Here is a 19,930-nt window from a genome sequence, read left to right on the forward strand (position 1 = left end):
ATTTGTGAAAATCAATTATTGTAGTATTTTTGTTATGATATTATGGCCAAATCGCCAAGCGGGCAAGGTGAAGAAAATTGTGTGTTCTGATTGGCTACCCCACTTCCCACTTGGCATTTCCCGCATTGGTCCCGCAAGAAAAAGTACTCTTTTTATGGCTTTTTGGCTATACAATAGATCCTTTATTGACCAAGCTTGTTTGGTCAATATAGCTGTATATTGGCCTCGTTCTTTTTGGCTTTTTTATTGACTTCGACTTTATCTCGGTCAATAAAAATGCACAAGAGAACTTGACCAATATCGAGCTATCTTGACCTCACGATTGATCAATAATGCGTATACATCTGATAATGGCTGTTTATTAAGATATAAAATGAACTATTATCAGCTTTAGAAGTTCCATCTTCGACTACATTTTCAACTCGTTTCCTCTATTCAGTGCCCCTGTCCTTACCCCGTTGAAAAATTCATTCCAGTTAACAGATCAGCAACACCAAGAAACCCCCAGGTTATGATAGCCACCTATGCAGATGCTCTTTTGGCTTGTCATGCAATCCTCCACAACTAATTTGTGTGACAAAGCCTTCAGAACGTCTGCATGCAAGGCTAAGGTTATGGAAACCTACCCACTTCACTTACCTCTCCCCTAGACCAACATTTTGCAACAAGTGAGAAGTTGGTGTTAACAGTAGGTTAGGGGAGGGCTGAGTGGGGAGTTTCCCAGACTCTTGGAAAAAATTCCCTTCCTCCCCAATACTTGAGATCTGCGATCTACGACTGAACAGATGCATGGCAACATGAAAGTACCATAATTTTCCATCTATTTCCTGTGGTATCAATGAGGAGAATTTGGTGGACATTGCTGATCATTTCTCATGACCTCTTTACTTGATTATTGAAAAAGTAATAAGAAACTAGGTGCTAGTTATTGTTAGCATAGTAGCAGGCTGAATAATAAGAAAATGACAAGACAACATCTCTAGAAACATATTTTAATGCTCTTTGATAGTTTTTTATCGCTTTTACTTCAGTTAGAGTCGTTATGCTATTCACGTGCAAAATACAGTGACCATACTTAAGAATCATTAACATGGCTGAAAAGCTTCTATTTACAGAGATCTACATGCAGACTGACTTTGGAAATTCCTTGATAGCACTTACATATAAGTACTGTACTTAATGCTTTCAATGACTAATGACTTAAGGAAATCTAGTGACAACATTTTACTGTGATAGCAGCCATTTCCAACTTAAGACTCCTAAGAGTACCTTAATTGTTCACTTCACTTGCAACTTTCAATTCCGCTTTTTCATAACGTGAAGCCACAAACATATTAATGATTTTTACTTCCAGAAATGGACCTTTAAGTTAATGGCACTTCATTTTGGATTTACATCTAAGTGTTTTTGCACCTTCCTGCCTTGATAGTGACTGTCATATCAATACCTAACATTCAATAATAAAGCCACAACCTTAACATTAGAAGTACTTTGCACTGACAGTTGGCAACTTGCTACACTGCACAGCTCACATCCTCATAATCGTTGTGATGATGATATGTTTGACATATTCTATCTTGCATGACAACGCCCTGCTGATACCTTAACAAGTATTGTGCAAAAAAATCCTTCCTTGAATGACATTACCTAGAGTTTGCAAAGTAGTGGTCCCTTAAAAGAAAGGCAACCAGAATTTTTAATATCATTAAACTTTGGACCCTCCACATAATTACAGAAACTGGTGGTACTCCAAAAGTTACTTCAATTTTCAGACCTTTTGCGTTTTGCCCTTGGATGCCTCCTGTAGCACCCAAAGCCAAACAAGCTTCAACATGAAAATGGCAAATTACGTACAGAACCAACCACATCTTAAGGGAACTTTTAAAGAACCTCATATTTAATGTAGGGACTGAGCTTAACAAATCATTGACAACAGAACTGTGTGAGGTGTCTTTCAGATGGAACAGCTTGGTGTTTTATTGTGAATCAATGATGAGGACTTGACAAAGTGACATTGCACTTATCATGCCTTTGGTTACTTGAGTATTTAGTGACCCACAAGTAACAGCTACCCAAGAGTTGCTGTCCCTTTGGCCTGCTGCTTTCAGAATTCCATAGTATGTCTGAAATTAATATTCTAGTAATAAGGTCCACATTATATTAAGTCACATCTGGAAAGAAGATTTATTTACCTTTTCTTGAAAAGGGCACTTAAAGAGTGCAAAAGCTCATCACACTGTAATTATAATGCTCGACTTATTCTTTGTTCATTTAGAGTTCTTAATTGATGGTGGGTTATGGCACTTTTTTTCCTCCATCCAAGATAAATATTAACTTGCTTCACAAGTAGAATCTCAATTAACAATAATCAGTTAGTGATATCATACAAAAACAAAACCTTGAGTGTTGCTTCAATTTCCCTGCTATTAGAGGCCTCTTTTCCCTGGTATTTGCCCACTGAATTCTCTATTTTCCAATTCCCCATAATACACTCTGTTTGCCCCCCAAATTTTGCATAAACCATTGTTTTTAAATGCTCCTGGGAGTATTGCATTTTCCCAAGAGCATTTTAAGACAATAAGTTATGCAAAATTTGGGGGGCAGACAGAGTGTATTATGGGGAATTGGAAAATAGTCAATAACAAGGAAAACTGGGACACCTCTGCTAGCAGGAAATGCTTCAATGTTCTGCAAACTTCTATTAAGCAGGTTTTGGTACCCATGGCTAATGAAATGCGCTGATTAAGTGCAAAATGGAAAAACAACATGCACTTTAATGACAACAACACTTAAAAGAAAATGCTTCCCTGCTATTACAAATCCACTCAACTTTGACTACATCAACTGAAAGCTCACTTTTGTAAATTGAAGTGTTTCAAAAACAGTAAAGGCACTGATGGTACAAGTATAAGTTGTGGTTTGATTTAACCTTAGTTTAAATTTTAATTTCCTATGCTTTAAAACTCATTACCATAAATTACCATACATGAAAGCAAAGGAAAATTATAGTTTAAACCAAGGATAAAATTACACATTTAGGAGCCATTACTGATACCACAGCCAACATCACATTGAGAAGCACCCTGTCCTTCAGTTAAATTTGTGGTACTTTTCTTTGACCCTGTCTTAATAGGCTACTTCCAGTTCAAAATCCACATTAACAATTACTCAAGCACTAATTCCTGCTGCCGCAATATCCTTGTCCCCCCAAAAATGAGACAGTGGGGTTACACTAGCCAATGTGATAGATGTTCTGACATCATTTCAGACATTTGCCACAAGTCCTTCCTTAACGGTTACCTTTGCTACCATAATGGCAGTTAGTTAATCCAGGGAAGAAAATGCTAGTGACAGCTCACGGAACAGGCTTCCCATTTTTCCAGTGGCGCTTGTCTTACTGGAGAGAACTTCTCGGATGGATTGAAGGTGTGAGTAGCACTTGTGGCATTTGTTATACCTGTGATAAGAATTAATGGCAATACGTTCATGAAGGAAAGTATACACTGTACATTTTACATGAATGAGAAAAGTATAGAGTAATAATTTTCAACCATTAAACCTTTTAAATCCAAATATCACCGTGAATATTCTCCACGCATTTCTCCATACACTTCCTATGATACTAATAAGGAGAATTTGTTTAACAGTCAAGAACTGAATTTACACTTGTTGGTCATTCCCTTTATACCTTAACTTAATCATTGTTCGCGTAGTTTTAATTTACTACAAGGAGAAGTTAGCGGCTGGTCAATCTCAAAGGAAAAAGAGTTAATGTTTGGTTTTCATTGATGACAAAGTGTTTTAGACTTGAAAAAAAAAAGTGGTGATAGAGCTCCTTGAAGACAACTGTTATTTAACTAAACCTGCCAAGATAGTCTAAAGGTAGTCATTTTTGAGGGAGATGCTTCAAAAGGTGGTTGAAGGGTGTTGACAGATTACAAGGACCTAATGTCTGACTTCCAGAAGTTGACCTTCTTACTCCTTTTGCATATCATGACCTGAACGTTCTGGTAGGTGGGTGGACTTGGATGGATGTGGACTGACTCAACTCAATAATGATATCTAGTGCATATTGGGCATGCATGAACGCTGTGTCAACCTACATATAACTACAAAGGGATGGACAAAGAATTGTTTCACAAAGTTGTTCAAGACAACAAATTTTGATAAATTTTTAACTCACCTCTCCTCCCTGACCAAGTCAACTCCCACAGAAACAGGAGGGGCTGCCATGTTGCTTTTTATGACTGGAGCAAAGTTCCGCAAAATTAACTTAATCGCCATTGCCCCAACTTGTACATAGCTGTTGAAAGATTCATTTTCTGTTAATTTTGTTAACTATATAGACAAACTTGACACAAAAACCTCCTATGTTTGTCCTGGAAGACACATTCCCTTGTTTTATCCGCAATAATGGTCATCATTTCTTTGTCATATTAGGTGCCTGACAGACCTGAGGCCAACATTGCACTGTCACTTTACCCCCCTCTCCATAACAGTGCTCCATTTTATGATGTTGTTTGTGAATCTCTGTGAATACCTCAGTCCCACCCTCCCTATCCCAGATAGAACTGGTTTATCTCCAGAGGTAAGTATTGCTGTAGGTAAATATGATGTGACAGTGCCCGTTAGCAGCGGCTGCTGGATGGTTGCAGCTCCATGATTTCCAAGACTACCTGCCTCCTGGATTTTTAAATACCATGCATGCGTGCGCAGTTCCCAATCTCATAAATTTGCAGTTACTAAATATTCCAGAGACAAACAGGCCTTCAAAATAGTATTGTGCATAAGATTCTTTTATAACTCACCTTTCATATTTGCTGCTTATGAGGTCTTTAAGATGAGGAAGAAGAAGAGAGCACACATCCAGATTCCACAAAGTCCTTAAAATGAACAAATTGAATCCATTAACCCTATACAGATCAGCTTCAAATTTCCCCTTGTAATTGTCAATGTCACATAACACACGATGGTCACGAGAATGGTCATGATTGCTTGTTATTATCACAACTTCTCCCAAGCTCAACATGAGATGTATTGGGGCAACAGAGGAGAATTTACATATTGATAATTAAATATTAAGGCCGAGTTGTTCGAAGGCCGATTAACGCTTAACCCGGGGTTAAAACTAACCCGGGTTTTTTTAATCTTGTGTTCAAAAGTATTTTCTCTGATCATTTTCTGTGCTATTTTTAGAGCTTCCAAACATCAACTTGTTGACAAAAAGAATTAAAGCTGTAATGCTTTTTAAGCTTTCAAATCTTAATTCAAATCTCGCACTAACCCTGGATTATCTTAACCCAGCTTTGAACAACTCGGCCCAGAATTTGATGGTTTTATGAAGAACAAGATAACTAACCTTGGATTGCAAATTAAAGTTTAATAAAGTTAAATATCCTAATTTGATGATTTAAATTACAGCATGGTTACTATCAAGAGATAAACTTAAAACTAACGAGATAAATGAACAATACTGTGAAATTATTTACTCACTGTTTCAAACAGAGAACATTAAGTACATCCACTAACACAGCTTGGTCATTCATATCTACAGAAACTTGTACTGCAGTCTGAAATAAAGTAATCCAAATGGTTAATATTAAGCACACCACAACTCAAAGGCATGTCCTTTCTTTAATAGACACACTTATTTAATTTTCTAGGGGGGCACTGTGGCAGGACTAGCAATTGACTGTAGAGTGCGAGGTCGTGGGTTTGATTCCCAGGGATAGACTTGTCTAATAATCAGGGCAGGGTTGTTCAAGGCAGGGTTAAGATAACCCAGGGTTAGTGCAAAGTTTAAATTCAGATTTGAAAGCTTAAAAAGCAAATTCAGTTTTACTCCTTTTGCCTGCAATATAATAAATTGATGCTCTATAAAGAATAGTGAAAATTATCTGGGAAGATGCTTTTGAACAAAAGAATATAAAACCCAGATTAAAATTTAATGCATGGTTAGCACTAATCGGCTTTCAAACAACTGGACCCAGGGTATTAAAATAACAGAGAAAAAAAAGGTACTGACTTTACCCTGCAAAATAATGCCTAGACCCTTGTATATCTTGGATGAACTTGTTGAAAAGGTGTTCCCACCATCTCCAGTAGAAGACATAAAAACAGTGTCCCCAATGGGGGTGTTAATTCAATAGGAAGACCCTATTAGAGACTTTACACTATAGCTAATTCAGGCATTTATGGTACTTTTCATCTATGTTAATCGAGAGGGATTTTGTCAAAACAAACTAGCTGGTAGGCCACCAGATGACTTGAATAGTGATTTCCACTACCAAAGTTGGCTGCATTATCATTGTGTCAAGATTCCACTCACCTTTATGTCTCCATCACCCCAGTATCTAGCAACAGTACTGAGATTTTTAAGTCTTGATGTCATGATAGCATTTATGGATCCATGACCTGTTAAAAAAATGGGTATACATTAAGGGTCAAATTATTGGATTTCAGGTCGACTTTGATTTTATTGCTTTGTTCCACTTTTTCTTCATTTTGATTGTCATGTAAATGTTACTGTTGTTTTTCTTTAAAATAATGTTCTTTACCATAAAAACTTCCATTCGATGTCAATGCAAAATTTTCAAGAATTTTGATCAACAAAGCAACCAATCAGCGTGCAAAGAAAGTAATGTCCGATAGCCCGGAGCTAGTGGATTTTGCTATCGGGCTAGAGAGTTCTGTTCTTAACTTGCCCGACGGGAAGTGAAGTTTTTTGAGGAATTCAAATTACAGAAGAACTGTGAAATCAATCTGTTCATCCAAATGCTTTTGGAGCTAGTTGAAATGATGTTTGGGCTAGTAACTGTTAGCTTCAGCTTGCCTGAATGGCAAGCTGTAAAAATGACTTTCTTTGCACCCTGCAATATGCATTCACTCATTTTGTACCCTTGTTTCTTCTCTACTAACTTAATAAAGTTCTTACAAAGCAGAGTTAATTTAACTGACTTTTTGTGAGTGTAGAGACTGCTTCTGATTCTGATACAGATGGATACTGTGGCTGATTGTTATGCTGATTATAAACATCCTGTTTTGAAGGCTCATCAACCACAGGTGTTCTGGCCTAGAATAAGAACAAAATGTGTCACATTTTTCACAGATGCAATTAGAAGCTAGTAAAGCTAGTAGGAAACTAGTATTCAACATAGTTAGGCTAGTTGTTCTTGCCCAAATTATCTAAAAGTCATAACTGTTCATTAGTAAAATGCCTAAAATTCACAGACTTGTAAGAGTTGGCAATAGTTACAATCATTCTTCACTTTGTTAATTAACCATGGTCTAGGTTTTTTATTGTGTCTTCAGACAATAATACAACAACACTTATTTCTGTGAGAAGTAACGCTTTAGGTACTCACGGGAAGGAAGTCAGACAACTGCAGTCCTGCAGGCTTGTCTCTCTCAGATGGAATCATATGTTGCTGCTTGTTTGCTTTTTCACTTGAAGAAACAGGCTGAAAGGGAAAGGGTAACATGTGAGGTCACATGCAAACTTTTTTCCTTTTTTTCCTTTCATTTGTATTCAAATCCCACTCATCATAAATTTGTTTCAGGCTAGTTAAAATGACTGTTGGGATAATACATGTTAAGTACAGTTTTTTGAAATACTAAGTTGTAAAGTGACTTTCTTTGCCCCCTGATCGTTATCATCAAAACATTTGAAGTTTGAGTCAAATTCTTTCACCACAGTGAATTGACAATCTACCTTTTTGAATGAACTCTCATGAGAAACATAAGAGTGTTGTGAGATGGAACTCAGTGTTTTTCAACATTCTTTTATATTTGACCAATCTTGACATTGCATAAACTACACTTATAGGACAATCTGCTTGGTACATCTCTACAAACAGAGGTACATGTTCAGGGTTCTCAATACAAGGCGGCACCCGGCAATTGATCGCCGCTTACTTTGGGATTTATAGCCGCTTACTTTGTGTTTAGGTCGCTTTTCTTTGCTTTGTTTTGACACCTCTGGCTTTGCTGAAGAGCCTCCTACTTTATCAGTGATCACCTCCTACTTAAAAATCTATTGAGAACCCTGCATGTTAGGAGGGTCAATTTCAAAGACAGACTGAGGCAGCTTTTTCATATTAAGTACATGTCTGGAATGCATAAATTAGCCTTAGTACCTTGGACGCTTTAACAGGTTCTGGGAATGCTGGGGGTGGTTGTTTTACATAACCTGAAATTAATCAATTCAACAATCAATATTTTCTATTTCACTCATTGGAAAAAAAATACAAACAGTTCCATTTGGGAATTTGTTTGATTGAATCCATATAAGACTACTAGCAACTAAATTACACCTGTAAACTGTCTATGTTAATAGGAAGACCATCTGTAGCCTTAGGGTGGAAGTAAATTCTTAGTCAAGACTTGTGATCCTTGACTGCTAAATCTTACCAGGTGATAAAGGGTCTTCTAACGGAGGCTGAAATGGCTCATGTTTTTGTCTTGGAGGTGTACGATCTGTTTAAAAGAAAATTCTACTTTCAAAACTAAAGAAGATCCTGAAGGATGGAGAACATAACTGGATAGTGGAAATTAAAAGGTATGGTAAAAAGTATGGTACATGTAGATTGAACAATGTGGGGTGCAGTGGCCAGCCTCTCTCAGTAAAGAGCAGTGCTTGAAAACAACAGGTTATAGATAATTTCAGGAACAATACTTACGATACCAGTACCTATTCAGTATTGTAGGAAACTATTTTGATATTAACATGGCTTAAATACAGTCAATTGAATAGAAAACTACTTCTCAATGATGGAAACTATTGCAAAAGCATCGCAACACATGCACAATTAATTATAAACTTGTTGAGTCAGAACGAACAAATTTATTTTAACACTGAGCAATTACTCCAAAAAGCATACAATGTAATGTTTGTGGAACTGTAAATGGTAAGTCTTCATATGCAGTAAACACAATGACCACCACTCAAAGATACATGTGACAATGAATATATGACTATGACGACACTGGCAAAAAAAGTCTTCTATTTTAACTCACCCAGTTTACTTTTTGCTTTAAATATATCTTCAGGTGCTCCTAGTTTCTGTTCATCCTTCTTTTCCTTTCCTTCAGTATTAGATTCATCAGGTATAGCAGACTGTTCCACTTTAGACCTGAGTAAACAAAAAAAATTTCCACAAATATAAAATTTTATTTTTATTGATTGACTGATTGATTCGTTAATTGGTTTGAACATTTTAAAACAGGGTTTAAATTAATATTCTTACACTCTTCAACTTTACTTGCATACTTATTTTGATCATGATTTTAGAGGAGGAAAAACAAAGTCTGACAAAATAAAATGAGATTTTAAACCAAAACAAATTCTTTTAACTTATGAAGTACTGCTATTGATGAATTCCTCTGCTATAATGTGGAAAACTAAGGAGTATGTTAACCTGTAAAAATGTAGAACATAGATACGTGTTTGTAAGCAAGTTTGACACCATGATAGTTTCAGCCTTTCTGGATTCAATACAATTCGTTCTCTAAACTTCACTAACCTGGGTTTTGAAGATGTAGTTTGAGGTCTCTCTGTACTAAAGGCTTTTCTAGGGGGACTGTGAAAAAAGTAAATGATTTATTAAAAGAAAACGATCAGAACACAGGAATCACTTCCATCATTAGCACTCCTGGACTCAGTAAGATAACTAACACTAAAAATCTCAGATGAGCAGTACATGTACAGCTGTATTTGGCAAAATGCAGTTAAAAAAAAATCTTATTCAGAACACTAAGAAAACTTGATCTTATTTTTATGACTACAACTCACGTTTTGGTGGAAGGTACAACCTGAGCTGGCTTTTGTTCCCCTGGCATTCCTGCCTATTTGCAAAAAAACATATTATACTAGTCAAATCTTTATTTAAATGAAGGGAGTTTACATTGTGATTCTTGCTGCTGTTTCTTTCATAACAACACGAAATGCATAAAAGTTGACTTGTGAGGTTTTAAATCCTCTAGGAGGCATATTGTACTAAAGGATCCTCCTTAGCTTACAGTTAAACAGGGTTATCTTGCTTGTCAAAAGCTTCTCCAGTATTAAATCAAGTTACATCAAAGCCCAGATCTGTGTGCACAGAAAAGAGGGCATGGAAAACTCAAGCATCCTTATTAAACATTTGAAGACCACTATATGACGAGTTTTGAACAAAAAAATCTGACAAACACCTGACTTTAATATTTAAATATTTTCAGTAACAACTCTGTAAGTAAGTAAATGTAAAAATAAGGCCATCCCCATACTTTCATGATGACATAATCTTGTACACATTAAATACACCGGGAGTTTAGGCAACCGTAACAAAAATAGGCAATAAAAACAATTTTAAGAATTATATCGCTTGTTATAAGCAAAACAGTAGCTTTTTCACATGAAGCAGCACACTTTTTGGTGCATTTCTTTGACATCCACTGCTTGACTACAACCTGGAGGACATGACCTTTTGACCTTGGATACAGTCCTTAAGAATTCATCTTCAGGAAAATTTGCTTACATTTAACTCAATTATCTATTTTCCTCTAGGCTAATTAAACATTATTAAGTTTCAAAGAATACCAACTTATTTTTATAGTGACCTTTTTATTGCTGTTATTATGGTAGTTTGCCCCCTTATTAGCACAACTGCTTAAACTCACCACATTATTTCCTAAATCTGCTGCTTCACTGTTATATTTTGCTATGAGGTTTTCTAAATGCTAGATAAAAAAAGTTCATAAGATTAGTAATATAATAACTTTGCATAATTTAATAAATCATAAGGGTACAATGTTACATACAGTTAGAAAAATTGCCTGCACCATCTTTTACACATAAACAACCAGGGCAATGGGCTGAGAAATATTGCAAATAGGCTTCTGTAAAGTTTTCAATGAATGAAACCGGATAGCACTCATTATCAAAATATTACTTTCGTTATCAAAATCTTTTTTCTCTGTTTGTAGGACTCAAATTGGATTAAAGGAAGGTGTCTGAGGACACAAAGAACTGAGAAGTTCTCTTACATGCTGAACACCATTTGCCGGCTGTGTATAAATGGAACCATATAACCCATATTTAAACAAACAAAAGAACCAACATAAAGAGAATAGGTAACTAGCACAAAAATGAAAATCATTGGCCCTAGAGTGGCAAAAATGGGGAGGGGAAGGGTGTGTGTGGGAGATCTGTTGCTTTATAAGGCCAAAAATTAAAACTGGCCTACAAGACACAGGGTGTAAATCAGCCATTTGGGATCAGAGAATTCTCTGATTACTATGCAGAATTCTCCGGCAAACGTTCGATAGCCTACAACTATTTTCTATTCAGACGTAGAGCCTCTTTCAAATATTCTCCTGTAAGGTTACTTCTTTCTCCAGCTACTAGAATCCTTTAATAATGAAAACCCTGAAGACAACCCAGCCCCAAATTCATTCAGCAGGTAAAAACAGACTGGCCTAAAGAAATTTGTCAGTGTATTATACATACCCCTAAATCAACAACCCAAAGTGAAACATTTGTCTGATTAAATGATGCACCAATCTGCAAGACCATAACACAAAACAATGTTAACAAATGAAGACAATTGGGGATATCTGTTTTCTGGGAGTTTTAAAACCTTTGATCACAAATAAGTAAAGAACATGTACATACAAGACAAGTGTATTGAACGTACAATACAGGTATCTATCACTAACCAACTGGCTTGAAGAAACTGCAATATCAGCAACTTTTCCCCAGGCAAGAGAAAAACTGTCATAACATCTAACTGGCTCCCAGCCATACACTCGCATGGAATCTTGAGCTCCACTGAACAAGCAATGACCTTCAGGATGAAACGTAATGCACCTGCAACAAATACACAAAGCAGTATTTTAACATTCCATGTGTTTTGGGTAAAAACAGGATTTTGGCCTTCATATAATAATTATATGATGAGTGAAGGGGTTTTTAGGGGTGCTTAGTAGACTGTTTGTGGTAAAATAATTATTATTTTACCACAAACAGTCTACTAAGCACCCCTGAAAACCCCTTCACTCATCTCTGGCAAACAAAAGAGGCCCCAGTGACTGGGGTTATTTCAGCTTTTCCAACTATAATATTATTTCATTGGATTATTTACATTTAGTTATTGCTGTGTTTTAAAATTTATAGGGCTGACATTAAGCCAAAATCACCTAAACAATGATCTGATTGTCCATTTATGCTAGACACCCTTTTAGAAATTATTACATCATCTTTGATTCCTATTATATAAAAAGCCTTCCTCTCTGTTAAGTCCAACCCCTTCCGCACCCTCCCTACCCTACTCTAAGAAAGACAAAAAGTACACAAGCCTCATAGTGGCTAAAATTAACTACTGTGTTATCCCCATTATAAGGCCCAGCCCAAAATTATAAAACATTTAGAGCTATCAAGCAAAATTTCAACAACTGTGCTTAATAGGTTGTCAAATAAAGCAGTTCACCGACCTTACACCACCAGTCTCAGGATCTGTACTAGAGACAAGCTGAAAGGTTTCCAAGTCCCAGAATTTTACTGTCCTGAAAAATATATATAAATTTCTAACAGGTAAATCATCTGGTAAGAAAATCAACATTGATTTTACTGTGTTTAGAATATTATTTGGAATTTTTTTATGGACGGCAATGTGATTGTCTGGGGCGTGATGAAACAGTTGCTGAGAACTTGGTTAACCAGTAACTTTACCTAGAGAAAGCCATGCTCCTGTAGCAAGACCATTATGATCACAAATTAACAAACCAACTGTTTTCATAGCCATTTTGAATCAAAGGACCCTATGAGTCAACTTGTGAATGCACATGGGATATGGGATATGAAAACTAATTCTCTTCATTTTTCGTAAAAAGTTAACAGATAACAATTAACTAGTTTGCTGTTGTGTGTGAATGGGTAAAGGGTTATCTAGGTGAAAGCAACACACAATGGAGCCCACATGATTTGCAGGAGACAACTAGTTCCCAATCCATCTCAAAAAAGGCTGGCTTTCACCCCCAACATAACTGCTATAACTCACTCATAATGCTTAGAGCATTCACAAATTACATTAAACTGGACAGAAAAGTATGATTATTAAACACTAGCAACAGGTGAAGACATTTATCACCTATAGTGCTGGTCCAAATTAGCAGCACTTTTGCGTGTAACCTTTTAGTTTGATAGAAAAACACAACCTTGGAATTTTTTACCATGATCTTCTCTTTGTTTTCAAGAAATGGCTCGAATATATTAACCACCATTGGAGAAATTATAGGATTGAGTTCAGGCTTTTTAAGAGCCATGTGAATGAATATCTTTACTTAAGCTGTCACTTGCATCCTTCTGACCTGAGCAGAGTTTTTTTTAGCGAGCCATTTGAAGGGGTGTTGAGATTCTCTCATTACATGGGGCATTTATCACCACTGTTGTGGCTATTATATTGTTTATGAATTGAAGCACATTAAGAAGATAAAAGAGTATAGTAAAAGAAATCTTGAATACAAACCTGTCATTACTAGCAGTTGATAACAAAAATTCTTTAGGATGAAACTCTACACATGTAGCGGCAGCTGTATGCTGTTTGAAGTCATGAAGTAGCTTTCCACTTGTTAAATCCCATAACTATAAAGAGAGATAAAAAAATAAAAAAGAAACCTTCCATTGATTATTTTGGCAAGATAAGCTAATTCTTCTAGTCTCCTACTCCAGGTGGCAAAATCCCAGAAAAAGTAACAAAATGTTTCTGTCCTAATCTGCATGGTTAGTTGCTGCCACAGCCTTTTTTGGAATCTCCCATGGCCAGCAAACATTGCTTTCTAGTTGTTATGGAAGTAATGAATACCAAAAAAACCTTTTTTTGAAGGGGTATAACAAATCAGTCACATTAATTCTTGTTTCTGAACACTTTGGATGAAAACAAACATGTGACATACCTGTACAATAAAGCAAAATTTGTTTGTGGGTGTGTGTCACACCCCCAAATTTTTTCCCTGTTGGCTTAAAATGTACTTCTTAGGACCCAAAAAATTAAAATTTCCCCCAGGGAGACTCCCAGACTCCTTCAAAGAGAGGTGTTACCCACTCCCATACCAAGCCCCATACTATTGATACTTGTTGTTACACTACCAAATATACGACAAACAGGGTGAAATGAAAATTTTAAAAATTGCTGAAGTTTAATAGCCCACAGCAGTTGTAAACACCTACCAATGCCCTTTTAAAACCTAACATTTACTATGTCTGGGCAATTCTTGCTTGCCTATTGGACAAAATGTTATTTAAAACATGCTAGTCTGACAAGTCATTCCACTAGCCCAGGGAACTTATACAGTACCTTTGTTGTGCCCTTGACTAAGCACACTGCAGATAACACATTGTAATGGAGAAAGAGATAACTAGGAAAATAATTGAATGAGTTTATAAGGAACCATCACCTTAACAGTGTTATCATCAGAAGCAGAAACTATCCACCTGCCATCTGGGCTAAATTTTACAAAATTTATTCCATCTGTGTGACCCTTAAAGAGAAAAAAGGTAATGATATTAGCATAGAACTAGAATTTAAGGTTTCTTTTTCTGGTATACATGTATGTTGTAGTTCAATTTTATTCTTGGTTTATTTTTTGGGGTATAATAATGAATGATACCAAGTATGAAACAAAGGGAAAAAAATATACTAAGGATATAATTGAACCACAACTTAAAAAAGTAAGGTGCAAAATGTGTCCTACCATTTTGTCTGGCACAGGGTAAGGTTTTATGTATCACAGATCGAACACTGAGTATTCCCCTTCCCCAATTCCCACTCTGAGGCTAAAAGTGACACTCTCTTCTGTCATATATAGGGTAAGGCTTTATGCTTCACAGATAGAACACTGAGTACTTGCTTCACCCATTCTCACTCTGGGGCTAAAAGGAAAAAATCTAGGAGAAATTTCTGGGTACACGCATCCAATGATGTTTGTGGGGTGAGGGGAGGGATTGGGCATGTGTGAATTGGAAAACACCCGAGAAATACACTTTTGTCCATGATTGTAGGTGAAAGATTTTAACCTGAGAATATATTCGACTTCACTTGTTACAGAATGCTGAGTACCCCCTTTCCCCATTCCCACTTTGAGGCTAAGAGTTGATTTCCAGTGTCATGTAATTTTTACATGGGTACATGCATAAAATTTACATTCGCAAATAAGAAGAATAGAGGCAATCCATGAGAGGTCACTTGTAAAGCACAAAAGTTGAATGTCGCTCTATTTTATTTACCGTATTTATTCAATTAACCGCCCTGGGCGCTTATTAAATTCTTGGACCTTGAGAGTGGGCACTTATTGGAGGTGGGCGCTTATTCAAGGCTGGGTGCTTATTAAATTTTTACCATTTTCAGCAAGAGTAGAATGTTTATTTTGCAACAATACAATAAATGGCATTCACAAAGCCCCAGAATGAGACTGTTTTATCTGTATTCTCCAAATTTATAACTGCAAGTAGCTAAAATATTTTACAATTTAAACTGTTTGTAATTTACATAATTAATGTGAATGAATATATATTTTTTTAGTTTCTTATTTTTTTGAAAGCCATACACTTGAGCAGTCAAAATGACTGGCAACTAAAATGGTCATCTAAACCAGGCATTGTCCGTTGACCGGCCATTACTTTGAGCCCTGACAATGCAAATAAGTTGGCCACAAGGATATTAAATTTTTAATTATTTTAAACCACAGACAGGCTGTCATTAAGATTTCAACTTTTTGGGTTATTACACAATTAGCAGTCATGGAATTGGGCAGCTGCCTCATTTTTCTTTGCTTCCCTTGAAAGTATCCAGGGGTCATGCCTAAAGTAGCCAGGTGATATTCTCAACCCATGGCCCTAGAAGTTTAAGTTCAATACTACTTAAACCTTTCAGTAAGTAACACTCAATAAGTTTAATGACTTGCTTGGTTTCAAGTAGTACCTTTAATGTGACTATACAACCTTTTCTTCTTACATCCCAAAGCTACAAAGGAAAGAAGCATAAATTCATCATCAGTTTCATCACAGGGGATGTAGTTTTATACCAGAAAGGCTAAAAGAGCTTACAACAGAAATTGCTATTGGAGCAGGTTGCACTATAACACTTACAGCTGAAAAGATGCAATTTGAAATCAGTTATCTTGTGTATATGTTTTGGTTCAATTAAGACTAACCTTTCACTTTAAGACTTTAATTTCTTGTTTCAATAATTATCCTTTCCTTTGTTACAAATTAATAATAACACTTACCATGCACAAAAAAATTTAAATCTTGACTAAGGATGAAAAAATTTTTATTGAATCATAACATTATTGGGTATGAATACTCTTTAAAAAATTAAAATTAATGTGCAAAATTGCCCATTGCCAGTTTATGCTATGAACATTGTAAATTGAACAAAATTGTACATGTACACGTGAAGGTTTTTGCATTAAATCTATTTATTTATCATTTATACCAACTGACAGTCATTCAGCTAACCTTAACATTTGTATCCAAAGAGCCTGAAGCGACAAATTCTCCATAGGGGTGAAAATCTATACCTCGTATACTGCTCTTATGTCCTGTAAGGGTTCTAACGACTGAAACAAGAATCCTCAATTAAAGAGCTGCTACAAAGTGCAATAAAACACTTAAACTCTCCAACTTTTAGAGGAACTTTTCAGTAAACAACATTACCTAGTGATTACAACATCTACATACCAAAACAAACAATGAAAATGATTGCATCACTCAGCAAGAAAACCAACAGTTAATAGACTAAAATATAACAATTGTATCATGCTGCTTCACAACAACACATGAAATGATTGTTACATACTAATACAATGTGGCAGCTGGAAGTAGAAACCAATTTTGTTCTTTGTGTTTTGTTTTGCATAACAAATCATTCATGTATTCTATGTCTGGACCCTAAGTGATGCTATTTTACCATTTTTAATCATCCACCTCTTTCATTATCATTTTGTTAATCCTTCACAGTAGCCTGGAATATATGCATGTGTACCCAATAGAGTACATGTATATGTAGGCTGTTTGCTCTGGGAAGAATCAAAGAGCCTGGAGGAAGGGGTTTGAACGAGGGGTTTCCTAGGCCTAATGTAACGGAAATGATTTAATAGTCCAGCAACACCTACCATGTAAATTTGGTAGCATATAGTCACCATCAATAAAAGCTAGCCTGCGAGCAAGCTCCCCAGGGAGCTCTTGCAGCGGGGTGGGGAAGGAAGGAGAGCTTGCAACTACGTCTCTGGAATTTGAATTTCACTTCAAATTCCCCTGTGGCTACCCATGGACTGAGCTGTCAGATTTCCGCCAGTCAGCGAAAAGCGGAAATGGGCAAGAATGTAAGCAAACATTGAAAAACATGTAACAAACATAATGACGTCATTGCTGATGTCATTTCCACAAATCAGCATTTTGCATGGACTTTTTCAATGCAGATATTTAAATTCCAGAGACGTAGTTGCAAGCTCTCCTTCCTTTTTCCGCCCTGCCTGCCCTGCTGCCAGAGTGCCCAGAGAGCTTGCTCACAAGCTAAATAAAAGCCAGAGCAAAGTCCTGCCAACATGTTTATAGGCATGTGTGACATGCAGACTGGACAGGTAGCTCTCTAACAAGATCTAAACTTACTTTTAGCAGCTTCTAGGTCCCATATCTTGAGTGTTCCAGACTGAGATCCTGCTATAACCAGATCCTCGCCACTATTAAACTTAACATATTCCACGGGACTAGTGTGTCCTGACAGGGTCTGCAATAATGGCCAGTGACAACAATGTTAAATACGTTGGTACTAGTACTTTGCTACTAAATGTGCAGTTACTAGTGCTTACTACAGCATTCTAGATTGCACCGATACTTAAATAATAGAAAACCACTTTTCACTTAATTAATATTTCTAACTAGGTGTACAGCCGGCCAAAGGTGCAGCCATATTCTGTCCTATACAATGGTTTTTAGAATGGCAAACCAAAAAACTTCTCTTTGATAATCTTAATTTTATATGACAAAAGTGTAGTACTGATAGCAGAAGAAAGTGTTTTACCAAGATCACATTGGGTTTTCCTACAGCCCACATATTGACTTTCCTGTCCTCTCCACCGGTCACCATAACTCGTCCTGACGAGGGACCCAGTGATAGACAAGACACATTGGATCCATGCGCCACAAACTCCTCTGTGTACAACAAAATATAAAGTAAAAAAGTATATGAATCGATAATTATCATAGCTTTGAACAACCTGTTCAAGGTGACCAGAAAACCTCTGTTTTCTTTTTCACAGGAATCAAATGCCAGGCTCCCTAGTTTTCACAGGTTCAGAGCTTTGGGCTCCCTTCAATTTTACTCAGAGAAGAGCCTTGTCAACTAATTAAGTATTCAGGCTAAAGTAACACTGCAAATTTCTAGATTTTTCAATATTATTCTCCCATTTTTACTGGTTTTTCCCTGGGTGTGGCATATAATCACCTTAAAATTGGATCAAGGATGGAAAGGGCATTTGAATGGCTTTTGGCTCAAAGAGTGAGGAATTTGAACACTAATACCACTCACACCTAAATACCTGGAAGGTTGCCTGGGGGGGGGGGGGCGGGGGGGTAAGGAGGATATTGTAGTTTTGATTTGAATGATACATTTTTATAAGGTGTGATTATAAGTACCAGTACAAGAGAACATTGTATAAAACAGCTTAAATCTGACACATTTGTGAAGGTTTATCAGTGTAAAATATGCACATATTTTCAACATAATTTTGAACAAATTTTTTAGTAATTTGTTTTGAGAAACAATAAAAACTACCACAATAACGATGTTATGACAAACTCCAAGAATTCATTTTTAAACCCACAAAAATTAAATTATTAATGACAGTTTCACTGATTCACTTAATAATACGCCATGCATGGCATGTTTTGTACATGCATATTGTGAGGGTATTTACAAAGTAACACATGAATGAAACTTGTAACATATCATGAAGTCAGTGAAATAGCAAAATAATTGTTTTAAGTCTCCTTTTAAAAATCTGCTCTAAGGTTTCATACTTGCTGCGTATCTAGCCTGCCGTCAAAGCTTGTTTTAGCATTTCAAATTTTTATATTTAACCTCACTACAACCTCATTTTCACGTCTATTTTCTACGTCTTGAGAATTGTTTCCGGTTGCTAATTAAGACAGATATCACCAAGCAAACAAGGCGTTAAATAATCCATTTAGGCAAAAAACAATATCTCGCAGGCATATTTCAAAATGTTTCTAGTCTTTAGAACCATAACTACGTTAAAATTCATTAAGGTAGGAAAGATAGCCGGTTGTAAGTCAAAGTTAACCGTAAGCTCACAAAATAGTTCCACATCATAGTTTTAAAAATACTAGGGATGATAACCTATCTACCCTGATAACTATCAAGTTCTTCTAAGTTTATTTTCTTAATCTAAGCTTACAAGCTGTCTATGTCTCACACACAGTGGATAATTTAGGGGACACATGGTCGCGACATGATTTCAACGCCCACAGTTATTTATCTCAGTTAAGTTTGCTTAATGAATTTATACACTAGATGTACAACTGTGTTAAATAATGCAGGCTGCTACATGGGACCGTATAACAGTGTAGACCAACAGTGGAAATTTACACCGGTAATAACGTCTACTTACGAAGCTTCCATGATCGTTTATGTTGTGCCGCCATTTTCTTCAAACTTCGCTTACAGCTTCCAGGCAGTTATTTCCAAGACCATAGCTTCAAGGCGACACTATCACATGTTAATTTGAATAAAACGCCAGTTTAAGGTGTTATTTTTTAGAAAAACAAACAGTGGAGTATTTGAAACACGGCTAAAGGTAGCTTGACAATTCTGAACTGGGCAAAATTCGCGCCCGCTTCTGATTAGCAATTCAGCGAATCCCGTGTAAAGAGCAT

The 19,930-nt window shown here is 36.3% G+C and overlaps 1 protein-coding gene across 2 annotated transcripts; it reads right to left on the reverse strand.

The window, feature by feature from the left end:
* Positions 1–978: 978 nt before the first annotated feature.
* Positions 979–19,885, reverse strand: LOC140927884 (katanin p80 WD40 repeat-containing subunit B1-like). 2 transcript variants are annotated; one of them, XM_073377582.1, is made up of 23 exons: positions 19,666–19,885; positions 18,057–18,187; positions 17,645–17,762; positions 16,493–16,593; positions 15,954–15,995; positions 14,431–14,514; positions 13,503–13,618; positions 12,469–12,540; positions 11,695–11,845; positions 11,486–11,539; positions 10,657–10,716; positions 9,791–9,843; positions 9,520–9,578; positions 9,016–9,114; positions 8,410–8,475; positions 8,136–8,188; positions 7,365–7,460; positions 6,958–7,072; positions 6,329–6,414; positions 5,494–5,570; positions 4,809–4,883; positions 4,184–4,303; positions 979–3,457 (listed from the first exon to the last, which is right to left on the reverse strand). In XM_073377582.1, the coding sequence occupies exons 1-23, from the start codon at positions 19,697–19,699 to the stop codon at positions 3,325–3,327; spliced, it is 1,995 nt and encodes a 664-aa protein (XP_073233683.1). In that variant the 5' UTR covers positions 19,700–19,885; the 3' UTR covers positions 979–3,324. The 2 variants fall into 2 exon arrangements, with proteins under 2 accessions (XP_073233683.1, XP_073233682.1); XM_073377581.1 differs by having other exon boundaries at positions 9,016–9,131; positions 9,522–9,578; positions 19,666–19,883.
* Positions 19,886–19,930: the final 45 nt, after the last annotated feature.

This window comes from Porites lutea, chromosome 2, assembly GCF_958299795.1.
Source record: "Porites lutea chromosome 2, jaPorLute2.1, whole genome shotgun sequence".
In the NCBI taxonomy this organism is placed as follows: Eukaryota; Metazoa; Cnidaria; class Anthozoa; order Scleractinia; family Poritidae; genus Porites; species Porites lutea.